The sequence below is a fragment of the Simochromis diagramma genome, unplaced genomic scaffold (genome assembly GCF_900408965.1).
Source record: "Simochromis diagramma unplaced genomic scaffold, fSimDia1.1 OVJJ01000131.1, whole genome shotgun sequence".
NCBI lineage: Eukaryota > Metazoa > Chordata > Actinopteri > Cichliformes > Cichlidae > Simochromis > Simochromis diagramma.
The window spans coordinates 4,718,259-4,743,208 of NW_024387200.1; the positions used below are offsets into that span (position 1 = coordinate 4,718,259).

The window sequence follows — 24,950 nt, forward strand, 5'->3', positions numbered from 1 at the left end:
ACTTGGTACAAATACACACTCACAAACTGCACTCAAATAACAAAAATCATGCTGTGAGAGGAAGAGAGTGAGTGCTGGTTATTTTCACAAAGCAGGAAGACACCTACAGATGAACAATCCCACACAAAAAGACGGAAAGATTGACGGGTAGAATTGGAAAAAAATCAAAATGTTCACGGCGTTCAGCCTGCCTGACTTATATTTGTGACTTCATATATGATTCATCTTTTTCTCTTTCATTTCTTCCCCTTTTTTCCTTTACTTTGTTCCAATGTTTGGTTTGTATTTGTGTTTCTTTACACCATCATTTTGCATCAAGATGGATTAGCTCCACTTTCCTCCAACAGGTTAACTGATTATTGGCTATACGTGTCTCTCTGTGTCAACCCTGTGATAGTCAACCCAAATAGCCCAAAAGAATCTCAAATCCCATTTAAATTTATTTGAGCTCAAGTGCTACACCTTAGAGAGAAACAAGATCTCTTTGGATAAATGAGCAGAAAGTGCAGTCGCTGAATTTTTTTCATGCTATTCAGTGACCATTACCTAATAAAATTAACAATAAGTGAATGAAAGACATTTCAATATTTCTCTAATTTGATTTAATTTTGGAATAAGGTCACACTGACGTCTTTCTTAATTGCTTTTCTTTTTGCCCCTTTCACTTTATTCTGAGGTTTTCATTTTAGTAAGCAAACTGAAATGTGGCGCTTAAATGAATGCACTATGTATTAGCAAATTGTACTTAACACAACACCAAGTGAGGGTGTGGGTGGTACCAAGAGTCTTTGCAGTTGCAGCAGACAAGTGCAAAGACTCCAGAATAATAACACTGCTCCACAGGCAACTAAAATTACTAAAAGTGATGCAGGGGAGCAAAACAGAAACTCTTGAAAACAGCAGTGAAACATCGGGAAGCCTGATTCCTCAGACAGCGTTCGCTTGAGAGAGCTTATGGGGATACCTTGATGTTTTCTACTTAAATTGAATACTTTTATCTGTCAGGCACTTGTCAGGCGACAGTAAGAAAAAGTTACTCCTCAGGTAACCTAAAGTAACTGCTGCAGTCTCTTTAAAAGGACACTGCTCGGCAAAAGTTAAGAATGCATTTTCACAATTTCTCAGTCAGTGTTTTGAAAAGACAACAAAAGGCAAAAACTATCAAATGTAATAACTCAGATAAATAACTAGAGGACTTGAATGAACACTTAAGAGGCTGATAGTAAGGTAAAAGCAATTTGACTGATGATGATTTTCAAAAGCATGACTTGAGAAAGGTCTTAATGGACCATGTGAGTAACATTAAATAAAAGGGAAATACATTTTACTACACTGTGCATACAAAATAAGTGTGAACCAGATTTTTAACAATTTTTTAAAATTATTTTTATTGACAGTAAATTGATAATATAAAGACATGGACAGAAAAGAAATAATGAGAGATATAAAGAACATCAGAGGTTTGCTTGTTGCAAACAGGTGGGTTTTCTTTTTGCATTATTTATGATTTTTAGTGATTGTTTTTACACTGTGTTTAATAAATTTAGATGCATACTGCTGCCATTTATCTTTCAGGAGGATCAAGGATGTATGAAGAGTTGAGAGGAGTGAATTGAGGGTCAGTTCATTAATAGTATGATGCACTGTATGATGATGTATGATGAGACTGTGCACCGTATGGGAAATACAGTGTTAAATAGGCAGTTCAGAATAAGTGATTGTTATTATCACCATGGCAGTCTGATCAGAATGTAAAGACTACAGTCACCAGTGTTGCTCCAGCGCTCATTTTATTTTTAGATAAAGGCACTTTTAACTACATGGACTACTAAGCTCAGCTAAACCGCCCCACATGAAGAGAGTGGAAGGGAATGCAGTCCTTTAATCATTTGTGCCAGGTGATTTCCATTAATTGACAAAGTAACACAGGAGCCAGTCGGTGATAAGAAAATGAGGACAAGAATTGACATACAGGAGCTGGAGGAGGAAGAGAAGGAAGCATGGATAAGCGAGAAAGGGTAAATAAAATAGGAATCTTTACAGCACATTGTCATTATATTAGAAACCGTGCCTGTATAAAACATGCTCATCAGTTAATTAAAACTTGGGAACTAATTATATCATGTGCACACAGCAGCATTTTTTTCACTTGCTATAGTTGCCTCAAAATATCTTTGTGCCTCTGTGGCTACTGCCAGGCTCTGTAAATCCTTACAAGAGCTGTAGTGCAAAAGAAAATTTGTCAGGTGACTCATGGAAAGGAACACGATGCAAATTTAGGAGCTGATGAAGAAAACGATACCAGGTGTAGAGGTAGAGGTCAACGCTGAGTGCCAGTGAGGGCAAAAAAAGCTGAAGGCAAGTGCAAACCAGAGTTCTTGGACAAGAGGATTCAGTTAGCCGACAAAAAGCTTTACTTTGTTCAATGTTTTAACAGTAAACAACTTGAAAAATTATGTCACATTTTTATAATAACATACTCAGTTCCTTAGCACATTTAGAGCTCACTATTCTCTCTCTGGATTTGCAGATGTGATTCGACATGGGAGGAAAAAAATCAATAACTCTAAAGGTTATCAGGTTTAAGGATACATGTACATGTTTCATCTGTTTTTCAGTAAAATAACAATACACCATATACCTTTGTATAGATTTTTAAAAATAGTTTTGTTATACAGAATCCTAAACATAGAATTCATTGTCACAAAAACAATATCAGCCTGTCTTGGTTACCTTGACCTGATCAGCTTAATTATTACAAAAAAAGCCCTTTCTGCACCGCATTTGTTTCAAATGAACATTTGGAATGAAAGCGACAAATTATGAACATTACTTTGACCTGTTGCCACCAAATGTCCTCTATGCTTAGTCCTTTTGTCATGTACAAAGGTGAAATTTATGAATTCACTGTATGTCGCACGGATGTTCCCCACATTGCACCGATCCATCATGATGGGCAGACAGAACATGTATCAATACATCAACATTTGGCATTTTGCGTCCGCCATGCTTTGCATGTGCATAATTCTACCGTATTGTCCTTTAACCTCTTTATTGATTATTCAGAATAAATGAAGGTGGCAGTTACAGTGAAATATAAGCTTTCAGGTTAAAATAGGTTGAACTAAATTGTACATTTCCCCTTTACTGTTGTTTGATTTGGGACTTTGTTTCATCCACAATCCCCTACCCACTCTGTCATATACACTCATGCCTGTGGCCTTTCTAGCACAAAATAAATTGCGTCTAGTCGGCTTTTGAACAGTTGGAGAACAAGGAAATTGCCATTCACAGGTCCCAGGTTCCATGGAGACTGTAACATTTAATTAAATATCCTTTAAACATTTTAAAAGAAATTACTATTTTAGGGGACATAAGAAAAAAAATTTCTATGTGACAATCTAAAATCAGAAAATATATGAGAGCAATTTGCAAAACTGCTCATCTCAATCTGAGCCACTCTACACAGCCGCGACTCCTTTACATTTTAGCTGCTTCCTGTGTCAAACTCAATTGATTGACCATATAAAACAAATTGAAATTCAATTGCTTGCAGGGGGACATGAAAGAATTACTTTTGGAGATAACAGAGTGAAGGGAAGAGGGACTCCTCTCGAACAAATTATTGACTGTGAATATGAAATAAAAGTCATGCTCAGTGTGTTCCTGCGAGAAAACAAATCTAAAGATCAAACAGGAAAGGAAGCAGGAAGAAAGCAGACTAATTGCCAAAGTCACTTTTACTGTGTAACTAATGGATGGCTATTATGAATTCTCCTTTTCATTATATGGTTAGAACCATACTTTGGGTTTTTTTGTTGTGTATGAATTAGATATGCTATGGCATACACAATCAATGTTGTGGTTTTAGGTGTTGAACATGATTTATTCACATCCTTTTTTGTAAATCATCAATGTTCATGTTCTGATTTCCAGTCAGTTATACTTTCTGCCTCCTGCTGGTTTTATGCTCCACTTATAAGATATCTAAATGCATTTATAATGTATATACCCAAACATCAAACACATTAGAGGCTGTATAAAGACCTGCTTATAATGAGATTTCCCCAGCTCCTAACCCTGCCAACATGTTGACCAAATATGCAGTAGCTTTTACAAAATTACTCGCTACTAATGGCCCCCATCTTCAATGTTATGTCACTGAAACATCAAAACAAATAAATATCAAAGCCATCCAATTTCTGCTGCTAGAAAGGACAAAAGCAGATCTCCGCAGTTTAAAAGCTTCATCTTCTATAGCATCTTATTGCAATCTATTAAATAGCTGTTGCAATATTTCACTCTGGACCAGACTGGTGGATTTACCACCACCTGACCCACATTGCCATTCCCAGAACTATATTCCTCGTGCGTCTAAAGATAAATCAAAAGTTTGCAAGTTCAAGGCTAGCTGTGTTTCACTTATTTTGTTTCATTCATTTGTTTAGCTGAGCGGTGATTTAGTCATATTTTGACATTATTAACTGAAAACAGGAAGCCTCATCCACCCCCTGCTTAGAACTACCTCAGATTTACAGCAACCTTTCAACCTGGGCGACAATATGGTTTGGTTTAAGGCACAGAAAAATATAGGTATTATTATCATATTATTATTATTATTCTACGAAGACTTTGTGACTCTGTAACTATGTCACCTCACTTGCTCCCCATCAAGCTTGAAAAAAACAACCTATGGAGTCGTTTTGATGACGGGACATGAAGAAATATTCATTTCCTGCAGAATCCCTGCTTACCAGATTTCTTCTGAATTACAGTAGACACTTAGAATAAATAAAACTCTCCCTTTCTCCTCAACTCCCTGTGGTGATCCTGTGTCCTTTGATCAGCCTAAAACGGAGGCTCCTTCCCATTCCTTATATATGAATATGACAGAAACTGGGTGAGGTGCTTCATTTTCACTTCAAGAACAAACATGTCTCTGCTACATTTCTGTCACCACAAAGTCTGCTCAGAAGTACGCGTATGCAAGCATGTGGAATATTCATTGATGTTGTGATCAGCCTTTCAGGAGAAAGTCCCTTTGGAGCAGTTTAGATTTAACAAGTCTCCAGTGGGGGTGAGAAGCAAGGGATGAACAAAGTCACCTGAGGATAATTGGGAACGCAGACAATAGAATAGACTAGACAAATTAAGTGAGATGGGACGACAAAGTAAACGTGGAGCTCCCAAGTAACTCCACTTTTGTAATGTATGCTCTTCTTTCGTATAGCGTGATTGATCTAACATCTTGTGTGATATCTGTCATGTGACCTCAGAAATGTAATAAACCAAGGTAAATGTTTGCAAACAAAAATATCTTTGTGTTTTCATAATGTATGTTGTCTGCAAATCTGTAACCACATAAACATCAACTACACACATACTGCAGCTAAGCCCCACAGAATATTGGATCTTCTTCTAACACCATAAATAATGTATCAGTATTAAATTTAAACATTGTCATTTAAATAAATCAGTATTGTGACCGGAAAACAACCTTAGTTGATTTCTTACGGCTGAAAGTTAATTTCAGTGTCATACAGTTAGTCCCCATTAGTATTTACACAATGACACAATTTTACTTCTAACCCTAACCCACCACATTCAGTTTAACCCTAAACTGAACAAATAATGTGTGACTGAAGAGCAGACTTTAAGCTTTAATTCAAGAGGTTTAACAAAAGTATTGCATTCATTGTTTAGGAATTACAGCCATTTTGTACATATTCACCCATTTTCTGAGGCTCAAAAATAATTGGACAATTAACTGACAGGCAGTTTGTGTACAGGCGAGTCCTATTCCCTCATTATTTCATGACAAATTTAGCGGGTAAAATATCTGCAGTTCATTCCAGGTGTTCCAGTCGTATTTGCTAGCTGTTCACTGAAATACTGTTCAACTGGAAAGTAGAGATGCTGATGTGATGAAGTCATTAGGCTGAAAAACCAAAATAAAGCTATCAGCTATCAGCTTTAGGAGTGACCAAATCAACAATGCGGTTGATTTCTTAAAATTCTCTTATTCTTAAAAAGAATAAACGCACTGGCCAGCTCAGCAATATCAAAAGGCTTGAAAGTCTGCTGAAAATAACGACAGTGGATGACAAGGAGGAAGGCAATCACCGCCAAGGTTTATAAGGTACAAATCATGATGTTACACTAAAGAACCAGAAGACCTGATTAGGTTTTGTCAGAAAAGTTAAGAGCCTGAACACTTCTGAAGATAATGATAACAATAAAATTGGGGGGATGACAATTAACCTGCTCCAGAAAATTGGGTAGAGAAAAGTATGGAGAAGGAAGGGAATAGCTTGTGATCTGAAGTATACCACATCATCTGTCAAACATGGTCGAGGTAATGTTGTGGCATGGGTATGCATGGCTCCAAAGTAAACTGAGTCATTAATATTTACTGATCATGTGACTTCTTGTTGTAAGTAGCAGGATGAATTGTGAATTGTACAGATAATAAAAAATACAGAGAATTGCACACTGCTCAGATCCAGCTAAATGATGGAAAGCTGGCTGGATAGCACTTCACAGTGCAAATGGATAATAACCGAAAGCATACTGCAAAAACAGACCAGGACTTCCTCCAGGTCAATATTAGTATCATTTCCTCTTTATTGTCCAAATACTTATGGACCTGACTGCAAAAAGTAAATATGTTACTTGACCCAGTGGTTAGCTCTCTTTAGCATAACAAGAAACTATTCTCTAAGTCACAGGTGTCGAACTCCAGGCCTCGAGGGCCGGTGTCCTGCAGGTTTTAGATGTGTCCTTGATCCAACACAGCTGATTTAAATGGCTAACTTACCTCCTCAACGTGTCTTGCAGTTCTCCAGAGGCCTGGTAATGAACTAATCATTTAATTCAGGTGTGTTGACCCAGGATGTTATCTAAAAGCTGCAGGACACCGGCCCTCGAGGCCTGGAGTTCGACACCCCTGCTCTAAGTTAACAATATCAGCTTATGATCACCACTAAAGTTCATGTTTGTCAAACCCAATGATATCGGCAAACCTATGAGAGGTTGCATGAAACGTTTAAGCTTGATACAAAAATAAAATAAAGAGCTTAGAATCTGTTGTGTAAACTTCAGAACCATAACATACTGCGGGCAACCTTCATAGGAGTGTCAAGCATGTAGTGTGACTTTAAACAGATGTTTTACTGCCACAACTATACCTGGCCCATCTATGAGGGCAGTGTTGGGAAGGTTACTTTTAAAATGTATTCCACTACAGATTACAGAATACATGCCCCAAAATGTATATTGTAACGTATTCTGTTACGTTACTCAGCGAGAGTAACATATTCTGAATACTTTGGATTACTTAATATATTATTTAGCTTTTTACAACTGCATGAATGTACCATTGCTGTGTGGTTTATTACTATTACTGAAGGTTATTCACCATACCAATAGCAACTAGATTTTAAAATCTTAATATAAAATGAGTTACAGTAGGGTGGACATTAGGTAAGACTGCACGTTTTGCAGCGATCTTGTATAGAAAACTATTCCGCGTGTATATAAAACAGGTTTGCGGCTCCGAGCCGTAAAGGGACCTCCGTCGGGTTCCGTGTCGGGCTCGTAGCTGAAAACTAGCTTTACTTTGTTGTCTGGGTCAGCTTTGCTAAGGAGAGACGGAGAGAGACGTTGAAAGGCTGCTCCAACGGAACTTATTGTTTCGGAGGAAAACACGAACACAGTGTACAGTCGAGTCTTAATAGCTTACTTACAACTGGGCTCGTCAGGCACTCTTCTTGGCTGCAGTGGTTATTATAATATTTACATGCTTCCAGCTCCCGTTTCTGGTCAGTGACAACTCGTACTTTTCCACTCTTTTTCTCCCTCCCTCGCGCTCACCGACACATAACGGGTATGTATGGCAGTCCATTCTGACTGTAGCATGGACTACATTGCCCATGAGGCTACATTCTTTAGGGTTATGCCTCTAACACTCTGCCTTCATATTAAATGATTTTTTGAACAGTCATTTTTAAAGATATTTCTTCACGTCATTATGAGACGCAAGATTGAGACACAGGCATTTGAGCCTCTTAATGCGTATTTTGTTTGGGTTTCCACCGGTGTGGAATTACCAAAAATAGAGAGGGCATAGCCTAACATATAAAACAGGAAAAGACCGCTGTGTAATCCCTTTATTTCAACAAAGTAACTATTCTGAATACCACCTTTTTAAACGGTAACTGTAACGGAATACAGTTACTCATATTTTGTATTTCAAATACGTAACGGAGGTACATGTATTCCGTTACTCCCCAACACTGTATGAGGGTGACCTTAATTTTGATCTCAAACATGCAACGTTTTGTGAACATGTCCTTACATGATCAAGATGTTATAATTTTGTCAAAAATTGCTCACAAACCAGCAGTAAACGCCAGCCAACCTACTCAGAACTACCTTTGTGTTAGTTCCCACTACAGGAGACGTCGCCACAACCACATTATTTGAAGCACAAACAAGCTGATACACAGACACAAGGTTCGTGGATGGTAATTAACAGTCAACCTATGTAAAGTGCAACATCAGGTGGTAAACAGTCATTTCCTGGTTTGTGATGTGCTCTCTTATGAGACTGTTGGGATAAATCAAACAACTCAGAGCCCCTTGGGGAACTGTTTGGTACTCAGCACTGATGTTTGTTAGCCTTTCTACACTGAGGAACTGGACTCTAACCAAGCCTCCCTGTTTCTATTTTTCTCACTGCTACATTTTGAAGTTTGGGTGACTGGCAGGGCTGAGCATTCACACTTATAAAGGTTATAGGGAGCTTTTAAACTGCCAAGTTTATTTCTAAAGGAGCTGTCTGTCAAAATGACTGGCTTTACACAGATCAAAACACACAAGCTGAGACACAGTTACTCAAACACACACGTGTACACACATTTTTTGTTATTCAATGAGTGTGTCAGTTTGTTTTAAGGTGTTTTTTTCCACAGTTCGTATGCCGAGTTGTTCATCTCACATCGAAAGCTATAGCACCAGTGCTAATTTAGTAATATCATATTGGCTGTTGGCCCTGCGACAGACTGGCGACCAGGGTCCAGGGTGTACCCCGCCTCTCGCCCTATGACAGCTGGGATAGGCTCCAGCGCCCCCCGTGACCCTGAAAAGGATAAGCGGAAGCGAATGGATGGATGGATGGATGGATATTGGCTGTGGATGAAGATAAAACTCAAATAAGCTGTATACCTCAGCTCAGAATATTTAGATCTATAAACTTTTGGCAACTACTTATTAGTTGCTGGTAGTTTTGTGTCAGAGCTCAGAGGTAAATATTTTAGTTAAGCTGTTAAACATAAATGTTGATTCACACTCCTGTTTACTTCATACATGTGTGCTGTGCCTAGAAAGCCTTGGATGAAGAGCTTCCCAGTTTATCTTAGGAAAGCAATGTGGATGCGTACTGTAAATTTACAATAAGCATAAAAGGCTTACATTTTGGAACACAAAACTTTTTGTTTGCTCTCAGACTGGCCTCACTTTATTGGTTAGCTGACAGTTTCCAGCCAGAAAATGCATACAACAAAATCCCTGTGTTAAACAGCTTTAAAGTTGTTTCTTACACAGATATTCCCTCGGAGAACTCAACAAAGACAAGGTGTGCAAATAGCGTTCACAATCACACAGCTCGAAACCAGACCTACAGTGACCAACGTTATCCCGTTATCAAAAAGAACATACAACCTAGAATATCGTCCAAAGCATCTGTCATGTTTGATTCTTGCATTCTCAAACTAAATACACACAGTAAAAATGCTTTATCATAAGAAATATTTGATGCCTAAAGAACATATATTTACTAAAAACAATGCAGATCTCCAATGTTCCACCTGATTTCACTCAAGTGTAAACCATCCAGTTATTTATGATTCTTGTCTCCTATAGGAGTAAAAGGACTTGTGCATCTTTATGAGACAAAATAATTTAATTAAATAATTTAATTAAATTGTCTACATACAAAATAGCAGTATTCCAATCAAAACTTTGTTCCTGGAGCTTTTGTTTGATATAGGCATGATTGTGAACTCAAACATTAAACGCACATGTATCCAGTTAAATGGTTTACAGTTATACCAAATATTTAAAATAATCATAAAGAAAAGAAGCTTAACGCACCAACTTATACAGGAAACCACACACACAATAAGCCAAATGAGAAAATGGTTCCTATTTTTTCTCTTTGTTTCAGTTTAATTCTTATCCATAGATCAAATGGCTCTCTGACATCTGTTCCTTTGCACAATTGACACTCTGGTCAGGTATTTGCTTCTCATGGAAAATGGAAATCAAACCCACAGGAATTGTGTTTTATTACAGATTTACTAGTGACCAAAACCACTACAGTTAATAGCATCAACTAGGCTACAGAATTTGTTATTATAATTAGGAAATTTTAAATAAATAACTCATTTTTTCTATGTACAAAGTACAACACATGCTTTTCTTAGCGTTGTAACAATCATGGAACATAGATACAAATGTATACAACAGGCTTCTGTGGTGAAATGAGAAATGTGCATCTTGACTGAATCCTTGGTACAACAGATTGATAGATAACGACCTATTCTGGTTTTGGATGGGGGGACAACATTGAATAGAGGATTTCAAAAACAAAGGTTCAGAATCAAGTATGAAATATGATATAGCTTTTTAGGCAGAAAAAAAAAGCTATATTAGTTATTAGTAAGCTATATTAAATTATATTATATTAGTTTAGTTTTCTAGGCTTCCTTATTCAAAAATTAAGTAAACTAGAACTGTTACACAAACATAATACAAACTTCCATGACTTTGGTTAACACGTTTGGGTGGCTATCGTTAAAGGCATAACTGTAAAGTCAACACAGTTTCACAGTCCCAAAATGTATACTGATATACAAATATATCCACATTAAGATAGCAATCCACACCACATAAACATGATATGGTGATATGAGCCAAAGCTGAGGCGTAACTCCAAGATGCGTGGGTGTATTTATCTACACACCTCCATGGATTTTATTCAGGGACCCACTCAAGGTTACAGGCAGGTGACACGGGGAGATATGGTTCTTCAGTAGCTGATAACAATCAAAGTGTGAAGCCGAAGCAAAGCACTTTATACTGCGTTTCATTTCTTCAAGGGCTTCAAAGCATGAGCTTATTCACAAGCACTGCTAAACACACGATATTATATCCAAAGCCTCCTTCAGTGTTCCATTCCCAACACTTAATTGTGCAGTACGGTAGACTATGAGCAGCTGCTTGATGACTTGTGGAACACTATGTCTCTCTGTCTGCCTGATATAATTAATTTATTATTATAATACATCTTGTTTGGTATTGTTATATATTATTTTGACACACATCATCACCTTTTTGCCCTGTATGCAGCGCAGGGTGCCTGTTTGAGGAACCCATGCAATGAACGTTGCACATCACCCTGTACCTGTAAATTTACATAAAGTTAGTCTAAAATCAAAGCTAAAATCTTTTCAGGCTACGTGTCTTTGCAGACCCTCTCTTCAGCTCTGTGAAGCCACGTCTCTAATAGTTTTGCAGTTCAGGAATGTTTTTGTAGAGGTCCAGTGAGTCAGGATTGGAGAATGCTCCTCTTTGTGTCACCTCCCGACCAGCAATCACTTGTTTTACAGCTACCTCCACCTTCTTACCGCTGATGGTATACTGTAGAGGAATGAAATAAAGGCTGTCATTCAAGAAAAATGATTTTTCTATTTGCAGCCTGACAGAATAATATAAAGTTTTTTCATAACTAACTGATAGATTTTTTTTTTTTCTTACAGGAATGTCTCTGGTCTCCAGCAGCAGGGCGGGTACGTGTCGAGCAGACAGAGCTTTTCTAATGGCTCCTTTAATCTTCGCCACCAACTCTGGACAGAAGGGCTTACCAGGTGCCATCTTTAAGAACAAAATAACTCTCTCTTCTCCGTCAGCGTTGTACTGTGGAACACAAAGACTGTCTGACACTTCCTCAAACGCCTCCACTGCAGAGAGGAGAGGAAAGGAGAGGGCAGAGGGCAAAAAGGCAAACCAAAAAAGATTAGACACAGAGAGAAAAAGATGTGAGAGGTGAAAAGAAAATGAGAGCAAAGATTAAAAGAACAGAAAAGACAAAAAGTGTCCAAACTAAGCAGCGTGAGTACGTCCGGAGAATGGCAAGTGAGTAAACTTTAAAAAGTGGACAATGGGATGGCAAAATCTTATTTTTCCAGGAACATAAAAAGAACCATGACTCAGAATCATTTTCTTTTATTATCTTACACCCACACCCTACTCCATCTGCAGATAAAGACTCACCAATGTTGTAGATCTCTGAGCTGCCGAATCGGACTCCGTTGGGGTTCAGCGTGCCGTCACTACAGAAAAAACAGACTTTCTAAATTCAGAGCTGGCATTCCTGTAATTGCGAGCCATTTTGCCACAAATTTCCACAGGAAAAAAATGACTCTACAGCCTAGAGTTGTGACAAAATATCACACAAAAGGGTATGAAGTACATTTAAGCCTGTCCTGATGAATCAATAAAACGTATTGATTGCAGTTAATGGCTGACCTTCTGCCCAGCATGACAATGCCCCCTGTCTTTGGATTGATTTTACAGTAGTCTCCGTGGGCCCACACGCCTACAGAATGAGAAAAGGAAAAATTTGTCTGAAACTTTGATTTTTTTTTTTTGTGCATACCTGAAAAACACATGCTGAAAATAAACATTAAAAAATGAAGGAGCAATAAATGCAAATAAAAACAGTTACATAATGTAAGCACAGATAAATTTAAACTGGGCGATATTCCTTAAAGGGTAGCTGTACAGCAGGGGTATTACTGGTGTCTCTTTATGTACATGTAAACTGTAAATATGTTTCTATTTTTACACAACATTTGTGTGGTTACCGGGATATGTAGAAAAGTATGCTTTATGATATTTGCTCTGATTCTCGTCATTCCAGAAGTGTGTTGGCTGGCAGGGGATTGGCTTCAAGCAGACAAGCTCCCCACTCTCTCCCCACACAGGCTTACCTGTTAAAACACATATTTCACAGGAACAGAAAGTTGCGGTGTGTGTTTCCCTGCAACCCATATAAACCTGGGCACACGTCCATATGCACAAACACATAAGCGTATAAGAGACACAGTATAAATCCTTCTCTGATAAAAACAAAAAGAATGTGTGTCGCTCTCAGAGAACCTGATACCTTTAGTGTGTGGTTTCACACAACCCTAACAGCCTCCCTCAGGACGGTGTTATAGGCTTAAAGACTGACTAAAATAATCCCAAACTCTTTTTACAAAACTGCCTTTAAATTATCCTTCAATCCACTCTCCTTTGAGGTGGTGGAGACATGCCAGTACAGCCTGCAGCAGGGAGCTGGGGAAAGAGGGACTGAAATCAATGACAGAAACCTAGAGGGCTTTGAAGACTTCCACCATGATAAAAAAACAAAAACAAAAAAAACAACACCCTTTTTATTTGAAATTAATAATTTAAAAAAATGTGTTTCGCTAAAGTTGGTCAGTATATTGTTCCAGGGAAAGTTCACACATTCCTTCAGTTACTTTTTGGCCTGGCATATATATACGTATAAGCTCCACCATCAGTGACATGTAAAATAAAGGGAGCATTTGTAATTTCCTTGGTAACAATTTTTAAATGTGCTTGTGATTAATATATATATATATATATATATATATATATATATATATATATTAATACAGCCTGAACCTGAAACTTATTTAAAAGCTGAGCACAATCCCTTGACTCTGTTGCTCCATTGTCCCCATACAAGTAAATCTCTTAATTGCTATTGAGGTTGAATGAAACAGAAAGTGGTAGGAGGGATTATTAAATTCTGAAGAGATTCACCCAGAGTCTTACCGTCAGGGCTCCAGGCTTCCACAGCCATGCCGAGATTTCTTGATTGAATCTCACCTCGATACACTGGAACTGTTGGGTTCTGGCCCATGAAACACGACACTATGTCAGTGCCACCTGGGAAAAGAGTTGAGAGAAACCGGGAAGTTTTCCATTATATTTCTGCAACAGACATATAATTTTTCTAAGAAGTTAAAATTGACCAGCTTGTGTCTTAAGTTTTTGTCATTAACGCTGTTGGAGGAACCTTGACCTACAAATAAGACAGAGCAATGGGAAGTCTGTTAACTCTGTAGCGTCTTAATAAATTCATTGCTGTGGTTTTCATTGTACCCTGAATAAAGTCAGTGAACCCTATAACAGTTATAGCAAGGTTTTCCCATTATAACAGAGTACCATCTGTGTTTCAAAGAGGTGTTCTTTTCTTTTTCTTTTTTCTTATTCCTCAGTGAACATGGAGCTGATGAGCGATTCTAATTGTGATTTCTCCTACAAGCACTGTTGCTCGTCTACATATATTTTAGCAAACTTTATGCTGGCTTTTTTTATTTCTGTTTTAAAAGTGGAATCTCCTCAGCTCTTGCCACAAAGAACCTTGGCCAAACATTACTATTGCCCATGACCTCTGGATCTTAAACTTTATAAATAATAGTAAGAGCTGTGGTAACAGGAAGTTGCTTTGGTGATTCTTCAAGTCTTAACTTTGACCATGTTTGGCATATACTTTTGACGCCTATGATAAAGACAATCTTTAGTTTCCATATTCCACTTATTTATCACCATTTCTGAGGGGTACCAATAATTTTCTCTACAAATTTTAATTTCAAAAACTTATCAGGAAGGCGTAGACCATTCTTTAATCCTTTAGAGTCATTGGATGTGCCAGTTTAAGATGACCTAGCAGCAAGACGCAGTTTCCTTTTAAATTATATTGAAAGTGCAGACAAAAATAGATTGAAGCCAACAATATAGGGTATGCTTCTGTTTTAGACACATTTTACTGTAAATAGTCAGAAGTCTCTTAGATATTTTATGATGTGATAAAGATAATGAATCACATTTAGTGTGGTAGTGTGGTAGGACTAGGGTTAGGGTTAGCACATATGATGACTTACACCTCAAATGGTGAAACTGGTTGGAGGGAGGCAATTTGTACGTTTTTACCTTATTTCATTTAGTTTGGAATACTTGGAATGTACAGAGCCACACCCATATCACGTAACTATGTAAAATATCAGCAAACACTGACCAAGAGACATTATCACACTTAATATCAGTGTCTTGTATTTTTTTGCTCCACACACAGGCAGCATTAGCTCGCTGCTCCACCTTCATTGACCTATATAGGAGTTCCTTCCCTTTGCAGCACTTTCCTAAAACTGTCATGAAGACGCACACATCTATTCATCTCTTTCTACCTTCCAATCATATACCATTTCTGACACGTTCTATTCATCTCCCTTCTTATTGTTTGTTCTCTACCTCCCTATTTCGTTCCACTCTGCGTGACAGATACCATCCATCCATCTTGTTTGCTTTCTCTCAGTTGCTCTATGCCCTTCTACTGCTCCTTCCTCCTTTCTTGCATTTCTTTGTTCTTTACACTCGTTTTCTCTGTCTCTCTTTCTGGCAGGTTCTTTATTGAGCTCTAATTGGCTCCCAGGAGGAAGTAGAAACTTTGTCTTCTGATTAAACACACACACTTATAGTGGGACGATACGCAATTAGATTAATATTACATTTACCTTAATAGGTGAGTACAAACACACAAAAATACATACATACACACACACAAACAGAAGCACATTTAAGCCAAAAGTCAATGTGGTTTTCTTGGGATGCCTTCCATCATCTGACATGTAGTGTGCATGTGTGAGTAAGGTGTATATACACAAGAGTGCAACGTGTCACACTGATCTGATGCTCCTAACAGCAGTGACTATTTTGAAGTGAAGAAAAAGGTTTTTTGAACTCCCCAGTTAGTTTTCATAGATTTTTGCACATGTGAGTGTGTGCACGCACATCTTCTTTCACTTGTGGAGGTGTTACTGCTTTGAAAAACTACCGGCACAGTTTGAGGTCAAACAAAGCCACCAACTGAGACAAACCAAGCAACCTACACAGCTAACCTACGCATGAATTCATATATCCAAAAATGAACTGAATTGAAACCAAAAACTAAAGGAAAATTGAAAAGATGACTTGGTAAATACTTCAAAATTAACACACAGAGAGAAGAGAAGAGAGAAGAGAAGAGAAGAGAAGAGAAGAGAAGAGAAGAGGCAAAATGGGTGTGGAGAGCTGACATATGGAGAGTCAGATGGAGGTATATTAGGATTGAGTAAATCCAGCAGTGAAAGTGTTAAAATCACCCGCTGAAGAGCAACAGGGGTCTGAGGTCCCTGCTGAACAGAAAACACACAAACACTCTCCTGATATACACGACAATCTCTGTTAAAAGTTTTCACAACCCCAAGTAGACTTTAACTGAAGCACATGTTTATACACACACAGTGACACGGGGTAAAATCAGCAAGGGACCCACATATATGAGCATTCAGAACACACACACACAGCATTGACCTCATGGGTCAAGGTTAGGTCGGTTGGCAGCCAAAAGGGTTGCAGCCCTCTGTTGCCCTTGGCAGCAAGATGGAAAGTGACTGGGGCAGGACCTGCTGTTTCGAGTCACACACACATTCACAAAGAGCCAGCACTATAATTCCAAAAGGACGAGTCCAGATGAATAACAAATTGGGTCTTCTTCACAATTCACCACTTTAGCTATCATTTTGTTCAAATATTATAACACTATACTGTCAGAGGAACAGCACAGGAACAGGTTGAGCTCTTTGGAGACAAAGTCAGAGAGGCAAAGCTGAGATGGTTTGCACATTCTAAATAAAACATGTTTGATGGCCAAGCAGGAAGGTATACAGGCATCTGAAATCTTCTACTTTTTCCCTCATACTTCTGCTGCTGGAGTATGGCAGTCCCAAAACCTTATGGTAAAATATAATGTAATTTGGCACAATGGCTGAACTGATGCACCTCAACGGCACTGTTGGGATTAAACTCATTTTTCTAATGCCAAAAGCTAAAACAGTTACAATACCTACTGTTTCCGTAAGCCATTTGACTCATTAAAAAATCTTTACAAAGTAACTATAAAGGATCTTTAAAGTGGAAGAAGAAAACAGTTTTATCTGTTCAGCTAACATGGTTTCTCAATGCCTCTGTTATGTCATACCATTTAATACTGAACTTGTTTTATTGACTTACTAACGCAATTAAAAAGGGGATGAATACAGCTTTGTATTGAGCTAATAAGCAAAAACTTGTTTTTCCTTGATTCGTTCTATGTGTTTGTCTCATAAAAAAGTTGTTGATGTCTGTCACAAAATCGTATGAGTTGTTGAGTAACAACCTATAATGCAAACAAATGAAAATGTGTAATTGCCATAACCAACTATTTTTGAAGTTTTCAGTAGATTCTTAAGCCTACAGCAAATTTTGCACAGACCACCTTCCTCACTAAACAGATTTCTTTCTTCACTCATCTTACAGACTCTGCAGAGACACAGATATTTACGACAAAAATAACCTAAGAAAATCTGCTTGCAGATTTCTTCTGTTTATTTTCCATCTCTCACCAGATTTCTGCCTGTGATTGACATTTCAGCTGACGCTTGTGTCCAGCATTTCGACTTACATGTCATTGTGAGCATGTGCAACTTTGCATATGTTTGCTTGTGTATTTGAGGCTATATGCTGTACCCATTTGGGCTGTCATTCACAATGGCTGCGTGTATGTGTATGCAAGCGTGACATTCCAAGCTGCTTCTCAGTGTGCGTGTGCGTGTGTGTGTGTGTTTAATACGTCAGTCACCCAAGCTCTGCTAAATGTTAAACGTTTCAGGACTCACAGAAAGAGACAGATAGCATTCTACTGGCCTGACAACATCACAATGGGCTGAGAAGCACTGTGTGCGTTAGACCCGTGCGTGTGTGTGCATGTGCGACAGTTGTGGGTGGTGAGGAATATGTAGCCTTCTATACAATTTATTGTTTTATTATTATGCATCAGTCCTTTTGTGCTTGTGTCAGAGATGCTTTTCTGTTTTAGCTTTAAAATTTCAAAATACAAATACAGTATATATTTTAAATGTTTTAAAATACATTTTTTTTAAGTTTAGGTATCCGGTTTCTGTCATAAAGACATCGGGAACCAAACAATTTGTTGCTCAGACATCACATTATGCACCAGAATCATCTTGGATATAAATATCTTGATTTGTCAATATATATATATATAATAACATTAGGTTAAATATAAGTAATCTTACATTTACATAATCCTTCTTTTCTTTCATTTTTGTCAGGGATGTTCCTTACAACTAACTTAGTTGTTTAAACACGAGAGAAAAAAAAATCAAAGTGGTCAACCAGTCTAAATGAAAGAAAACACTCAGAACACATCTAAAAATAAACACAATCTAATGGACAAGGCTAGACATTGCATTTGTATTTGGGATCAACAGGCTTGCTAGTTTTGCTAGTGTGTGTTCTAATGTGCTCTTCTTCAGTTTTGTGAAAAGCACTTTAGGGGGAATTTCAAAAGGTCAGAAAAGCTCATGTTTCAACAACAATGAAGTATTGTACAGTTATGATAAATGTTAAACTGGCCAGTTCACGTTCATGTCAGCTGTTAGCTATTAGCAATTACCCGTTTACCAAAAACCTTGCCTTAGGGTGTCACAAGCTAGTGCCAGTGTTGGTCCCAAGCCCAGGTAATTGGGAGGGTTGTGCCTGGAAGAGCATCTGGCATAAGATTTTTGCCAAATCAAATATGTGGATCCAGCTGCTGTGGAAACCACTGGAGAAAAAAAACAGAGCAGCTGAAGTTACCTTTATCCAATAGCCACCTTAGCCATCTGTTATCATTAAGATAGTGGTTAGCAGCTATGGCTAATATTAAAATGATAACATTAATGTGAGAGCCAGGCAACAAACACCATCAGTCCTGTCTGCAGAGTTGTAATGGATGGTGTTAATTTTACAGAATAAAACAATTACTTAAGTCTAAAAAATGCCAAGTTTCTCTGAAAGTACCAGACTGAAACTGAGGAAAGTCTAGACACAAGATAACAGCCTACCTGACTAACTCTATTTGATTGGTAATTAAAATGTGGAGCTTAGTCACCAGATGCACAGAACCACAATTTTTTAAGTAACTTGGAAATAGTAATCTCTGATAGTATTTTATCAAGTATTGAGTAGTTTCTTGGGTATCAGTGTATCAGTAAATTCAAGTATGGTCACTCACTGATAAAAGCTAGCATATCACAAGTTGTCCTCAATGTAGCTACAATGCAGCTATTATTCTTAATCAAAAACAGGAGAAAGATGAAATGGAGTATAAAGGATACTCGATGGCTGAATCAAATTAAAAATAAACAGAACTTGGTTTCATTTGTTAGTGAACAAAACAGACAACAGGTCTTTAGCAATAACTGGAGAAAAAAACAACAGCTGGCACGATTAATCTTTACTTATTGTGCAGGCATTTCATGCATTATGTTCCTAGTTAAGTAGCTATTAATTTGAAGCGCCACAGATTGTCTGTCAAATTTTTATAAAGAATATATTATAGACAATAGTTTTTTTTTGTCAAACCACAACCTGATTAGCAGAAAATGCACTAATATGCACCTGTTGAATATTTCATTCATTAAAAAAGTATACTATAAATTGTTCTTATTGAGTAAAAGCTTGACATTTTTAAATTAATTAAAACTGTAATATTAATGTCTAAGACAAATATTTATCTACTGTTCTTTTTAATGATTAAATGATTTTGTGTCATAATTCTAAAAAAACAATATGTTATTCTTAAATTCTTAAGTATTAGAAAAATAATATGTGTCCTAGCAGGGTATGTGTTATTGAGTCACCTGAAATGGAGCCCAGCAGCACGGTGCTCTTTATGCAGCGGTAGACATAGTCGTAGATCTGAGGTTTGAGAGGAGATCCAGTAGACAGGATAGTGTGGAGGGACTGGAGATTGTGCGTTTCCGCTAGAGAAGGAAAACACAAAAGGTAAAAATAAATAGCGAAAGAAGATGAACAATAAACTCCGTAGTTTAGTTATTAGTAATACATAACTGTGTTTGAAGTCACTTTTTGAATACAACCTAAAATGTTCCTAAAATGTTGAGTGTTAAAAATTCAGTGAGTTCCAGAAGTACAATAAATTTGGATTCATTAACTGGTCAAAAATAATGTGGGCAAATTGGAAAATCTGAAAAGATTATTTGGGATTCTCATTTGCTTAAAGAGAGCAAATGAGCAAAACATTGGTTTTTGATCAGACTCAATATGCAGTTTACCTGCTTGTATTGAGACAACAATAGTCACACTTTTATAGTGAGGCTGCACATATTTTAGAATTACTGGTCTGGGATCAGTTATCACAGTGGTTACCCCCCCCCCAAAAAAAAACAAAACAAAACAACCCAAACCTAACCAAGTTGGAGTCGCCAATCATTTGAACCAAATTAGTAAACCAAACACATAAAATGGGTATTCACATTTGAACAGCTGTGGCTTGCTGCACCCCAACTTGTTGTGTTATTGTAGTTTGCCACCCTGATGTGACAGAGCATGCAACGTACTGCACACATCGCTTTAGCCATCCTCAAGATCCATGTGCATGTTCTCTGTCACACACATATGCCCAAACCACAAGCCAATAACACTCTGAGAACTAATAAGGTTCCAGCAACTGCCCCTTGCTCTGCGCACACACACACAGTTGGACTTTTGCTACCCCCCACCATGCCTCCAGGTGTCCAGTCCAAATGTCATCCTAGGGAAAAGGGCCTCTCCGCTGGGGCAGCCAGTGAAGAAGCTCCCACTATCCTCCTCGGGCCAGTGGAGGCATGCATGTACACACGCACGCACACACACACACACACCAACATCTCCCTTTGCCACGCTCTCTTTCTCTAATAAGCATCCAAATGCACACACACAATGCCAACTGGATCAAGTGGCTGGCTGACTAATAGGGGTGGGGCAGCGAGCGGGAACAAGAGAGCGAGACAAGCACAGAGACACAGCAATGCTTTATTTTTTTATGCCTTTCTGTTTAGTATTAGAATTAGGAATGGATTCAGCTCATTTAAAGTTAAAGAGAGACGCACAAAGAAGGGCAACAAATGCAGATTTGTGGCGATTATCAGAATGCACTGTGCTACATGGTGACACTTGGTATATGCAAGTTTTTTCTGTTTGCACTTCTGACAGAAAAATTGTTAAGCCTGGTGGCTGCAGTTTAGCCATGCACTACAAATGTTATTACTGCAATGTGTATGGATGACACACACAGAGCTCTTAACACACACAGCTGGTTTGGTACTTTGCTTTCTTGGAATCCTATTTCAGTGTCCCACTATTTCCTGTACATTTCACTCTTGAGTGTAGATGGACAAAGTAAATTTAGACTAAACTCACATTAAAACCATTATATTTTGATTTGATGAAAATCATGTAATGTTTCTGATATGCCATATAGGCTTAATAAATCCTGGACTTCACTGTGATTTCTTCATGTTTGTTTTAATTTTTCCAGCTGGCAGCGGATGTTTAAACCCATCAATTTTCTTCCACAAATTAGGATAACAGTTGGGCTACAGCCTATCCCAGCTGCCATAGGACAAGAGGTTGGGTACACCCTGGACACAATGCCAATCTAAAGAGAGTTAACACAGAGAGACAAACAGCTATTTCTGCTCACATTCACACCTATGGCCAATAAGAATGTCTTCAGGCTGTGGAAGGAAGCTGGAGAGAGAACCCACGCAGACATGGGTGGAATACAGACAGCCTGTGGATTCGAACCCAGGACCTGTGAGGAAACAGTGCTAACCACTGTGTTACTTTAGAAGTAGCTAAAAATCGCCCCCCAAAAACACAAGTGACTATAGTTTCGGTAGAGCAGTTCATCCACTTACTGAAAGGTTGGTGGTTCCCTGGTCTGTATACCCAAGTATCTTTGCCCAAGATACGTAATCCCAAGTTAGGGGTGGGCGGTATAAACAGTATATGGTAGAAACGATATGAATTTGGCCAGCAGTAGAGATTTTTTGACCATATTTTGACCATACCACTCTACAGCGATAACGCATGTTGCTAGGCTACGAAGCCGGACCGCTTGATGGATTGTCGGAGCATTACGGCTACCGTAGTCGGGAGCCTCAAGGAGTAATACGTACTGTGCTTCAACATAATATTACTGCATTGTGTGTGTATAACCTCTTTTTAGGTTTTATGGATATTATACATTTTTATGCTAAGGATATGTCGGCCAATTTCCACTGGAAATGCCTTTTGGTTAAACTGTCAGCAAGGAATTTGCATTTGCACTGTTAAATTTTTATATAGCTTTAATGCACATAAAAAAACGGCTGCTTGTTTAAGTGAAAATACATCGATGGGTTTTTTTTTTTGCACTAATAAAGTTGTGGAGGAGACAAAGTATTTTGTCTCGCGGCAATTATATCGTCAGTTATATCGTTATCGCAAATTTTCAAATAGATATTGTGCTAAATATTTTTGGCCATATTGCCCTGCCCTATTGACATATCTATTGTAGTAGTAAGGAGGTGGACTACAATGTCAAGCTCAACTGCAATCTGATCAGATCTTAATGCCAGCCCACATCGATCGATGGCTAATTGGAAAATCTAATATATTTATATCAATATAGTTAATCTGCTTCAGACTGCCTGCAGTGAATGCATATCTGCAGGTATCTTTAAAAACCACCTCCACCACAGCTCCTTCTTTTATGCTGTGTTTCACTTAATCAATGTAATATCTGCTTTCATTGATGCTTGTTCTATTTTGTGCTAACATCTATGGATGTGGAAAGGCTGGGAGGTGTACAGTCCCAGAATAGAGGTATCAGATATAAATTACTGCAGATGGAAATAACTGTGTCTCTCAAACTATAGTTTTGCTGTCTAAAATATGGCTGTGTGAAACTGAAATATAGCTTAACTAATTTAACTAGAATTCCTGTTGCTTTCCAGTGAAATGAACACTTACAATAATGCGAAACAGGTATAAAATCTAGAATTCTTACAAATAAGGAAAACCTGATGGAAGTTACTCTATAGCAAAGACTAACAACTGTGCTGTGATAGTGTTTTGTTCTAACACAATACAGTATCTAATTTGTTGCTGCACAAGTTCCAAAGAGTAACCACTACATGAAAGCTAGCAGCAAGTCAAAAAAAAAAAAAAAAAAAGCACCAGCACAGCTCTGGTTATCTGTCCAGATCTTTTTCTTTCTCTAGAAAGTTGTGTCACTAAAAGCAATTAGGTGGACCTATCCATGACTCATATGAAAAATCATAACAGCCTTTTTATCCTTTCGATTCAGTGTCATACTCCAGAACACAGGGCAAACTGTTATTTCATCCAGTTAATGGAATAAAGGACATTCAGAGTCAAACAACATTACTATTATAATCATTACTGTGTCCATCTGCTCTTATTGCTACAAATTCCATTCTCATAAAGTAGGTGTGTATGTCTGTGACCATGCTCACATATTTATTTTACTCTTTTCTATCCATGAACACAACTTACAGGGTGTCAGGTTCCTCTCCTGCAGCACAGACAGCCACTTGGCCCCGGTACCAAAGATAGTGATGCTGATGAAGAAAAAAAAAAAGATAAACATTATTCAGTTTGCCAGAAGTAACGAGTGTTCTCATATACTTTGAGAAGAAAAAGAAAAAAAAAAAAGAAGAAAGAATTTGCGTCAGTGTTGCCAACACTGACAGTCATTGCAAAAGGCCTCCTACATACATGTACTATATTCTGCATTGTGACAGCAGGAACTCCAAACAACAGAACCAAGCTAGCAGACTTTATGAGTGGGGGTGGCATAAATATTGTTGCCAAGTTTCACTGCAATCTGGCTGGCTATTTTGGAAAGATGCTGCTGGACAAAGTGATGGATGAATAAGTGATAGATTCACAAAGCTGCCAATGATCCTTGTGACATCACAATCTTTACCATCACTGGGATATTCCTGAGTGTGTCAATCACAATTAAACATATCCTGTTTTAGTTCTTGGATGCTTTTGATTAATATCTTTAAACAAGAGACGCGGTGAACAACTGCAAATATTAACAGAAGTATTTTTAAATTCTCAAGGAGTTTTGTATTTAAAACCCTCACAAATCTGTGACACCTGTTACACCAACAGGCCAGTAGACACTGTCAATGATGAGGATATATACACATCCTGGACAGGGAGGAACGCTGATTTGAGCGAGGAGTCAAGGAGGACATTTACGTGAAAAGGGAAAGACCATCTCTGAATCGAGGAGGGGGCCTAAGGGTACATCTTTCACCACCTTACAATGCTGTTATTGCAGTAATTCACCAACTCTCTATGAATGGTACTCATGGTAATTGATCAATGGTCACTGACCAGTGGCCATGACAATTTTCATATTATTGATGAAATCATGAAACTGACCTCATGGCCCATTGTTAGTCAGTGGTGCTAGTTTTAGTCATTATGTAAATGTAATGTTTAAAAGGTTGGGAAAACCTGCAATCAGCTGAAAATGAAGAAGTCACTTGGATGAGTGACAAAATGTTTCTCACACTGAAAATGCTGCATCCAGATGAAGAGAATCAATTTTTGGGGGTCTCTGAATTCTAAAAATGTGACACTTTAGATATTAAATAGTATGAAGATTATTTAGATGCAAAAACATTGTACATCGTTTTAAACCAACATTTCTTGGTAAAAAAAAAAGGTTAAGTTTATCTTCTTTGTAACATTTGCCAGATTGTTTGCAAGTACTCTACTCTTTATGGGTTTCAAAACATTTTTCAGTTGTCCCATGAAATCCATTGCCAAGAAACACATGCATGAGTGCAATAAAGCCCTTATATATCTGTATTAACATCACTGTACATTACTTTTAAGGCAACGGTCAAGTAACTTCTGAATAT

The 24,950-nt window shown here is 37.9% G+C and overlaps 1 protein-coding gene and 1 long non-coding RNA gene across 2 annotated transcripts in view; one reads left to right on the forward strand and one right to left on the reverse strand.

The window, feature by feature from the left end:
- Positions 1-10,213: 10,213 nt before the first annotated feature.
- The window catches only part of aacs (acetoacetyl-CoA synthetase), a 41,290-nt gene continuing 26,553 nt past the window's right edge, over positions 10,214-24,950 (reverse strand). The window contains exons 11-18 of the mRNA XM_040050755.1: positions 23,563-23,627; positions 19,860-19,982; positions 13,909-14,022; positions 12,927-13,052; positions 12,589-12,658; positions 12,334-12,392; positions 11,818-12,020; positions 10,214-11,700 (exon numbers count right to left, since the gene is read on the reverse strand). Coding sequence (XP_039906689.1) covers positions 11,563-11,700; positions 11,818-12,020; positions 12,334-12,392; positions 12,589-12,658; positions 12,927-13,052; positions 13,909-14,022; positions 19,860-19,982; positions 23,563-23,627 — 898 coding nt within the window. The 3' untranslated portion in view covers positions 10,214-11,562. The remainder of the gene's footprint in view (positions 11,701-11,817; positions 12,021-12,333; positions 12,393-12,588; positions 12,659-12,926; positions 13,053-13,908; positions 14,023-19,859; positions 19,983-23,562; positions 23,628-24,950) is intronic.
- Positions 13,538-24,638, forward strand: LOC120745692. Its single transcript, XR_005698693.1, has 3 exons — positions 13,538-13,548; positions 15,769-15,775; positions 24,551-24,638. It is a non-coding gene; the product is annotated as an uncharacterized LOC120745692 (long non-coding RNA).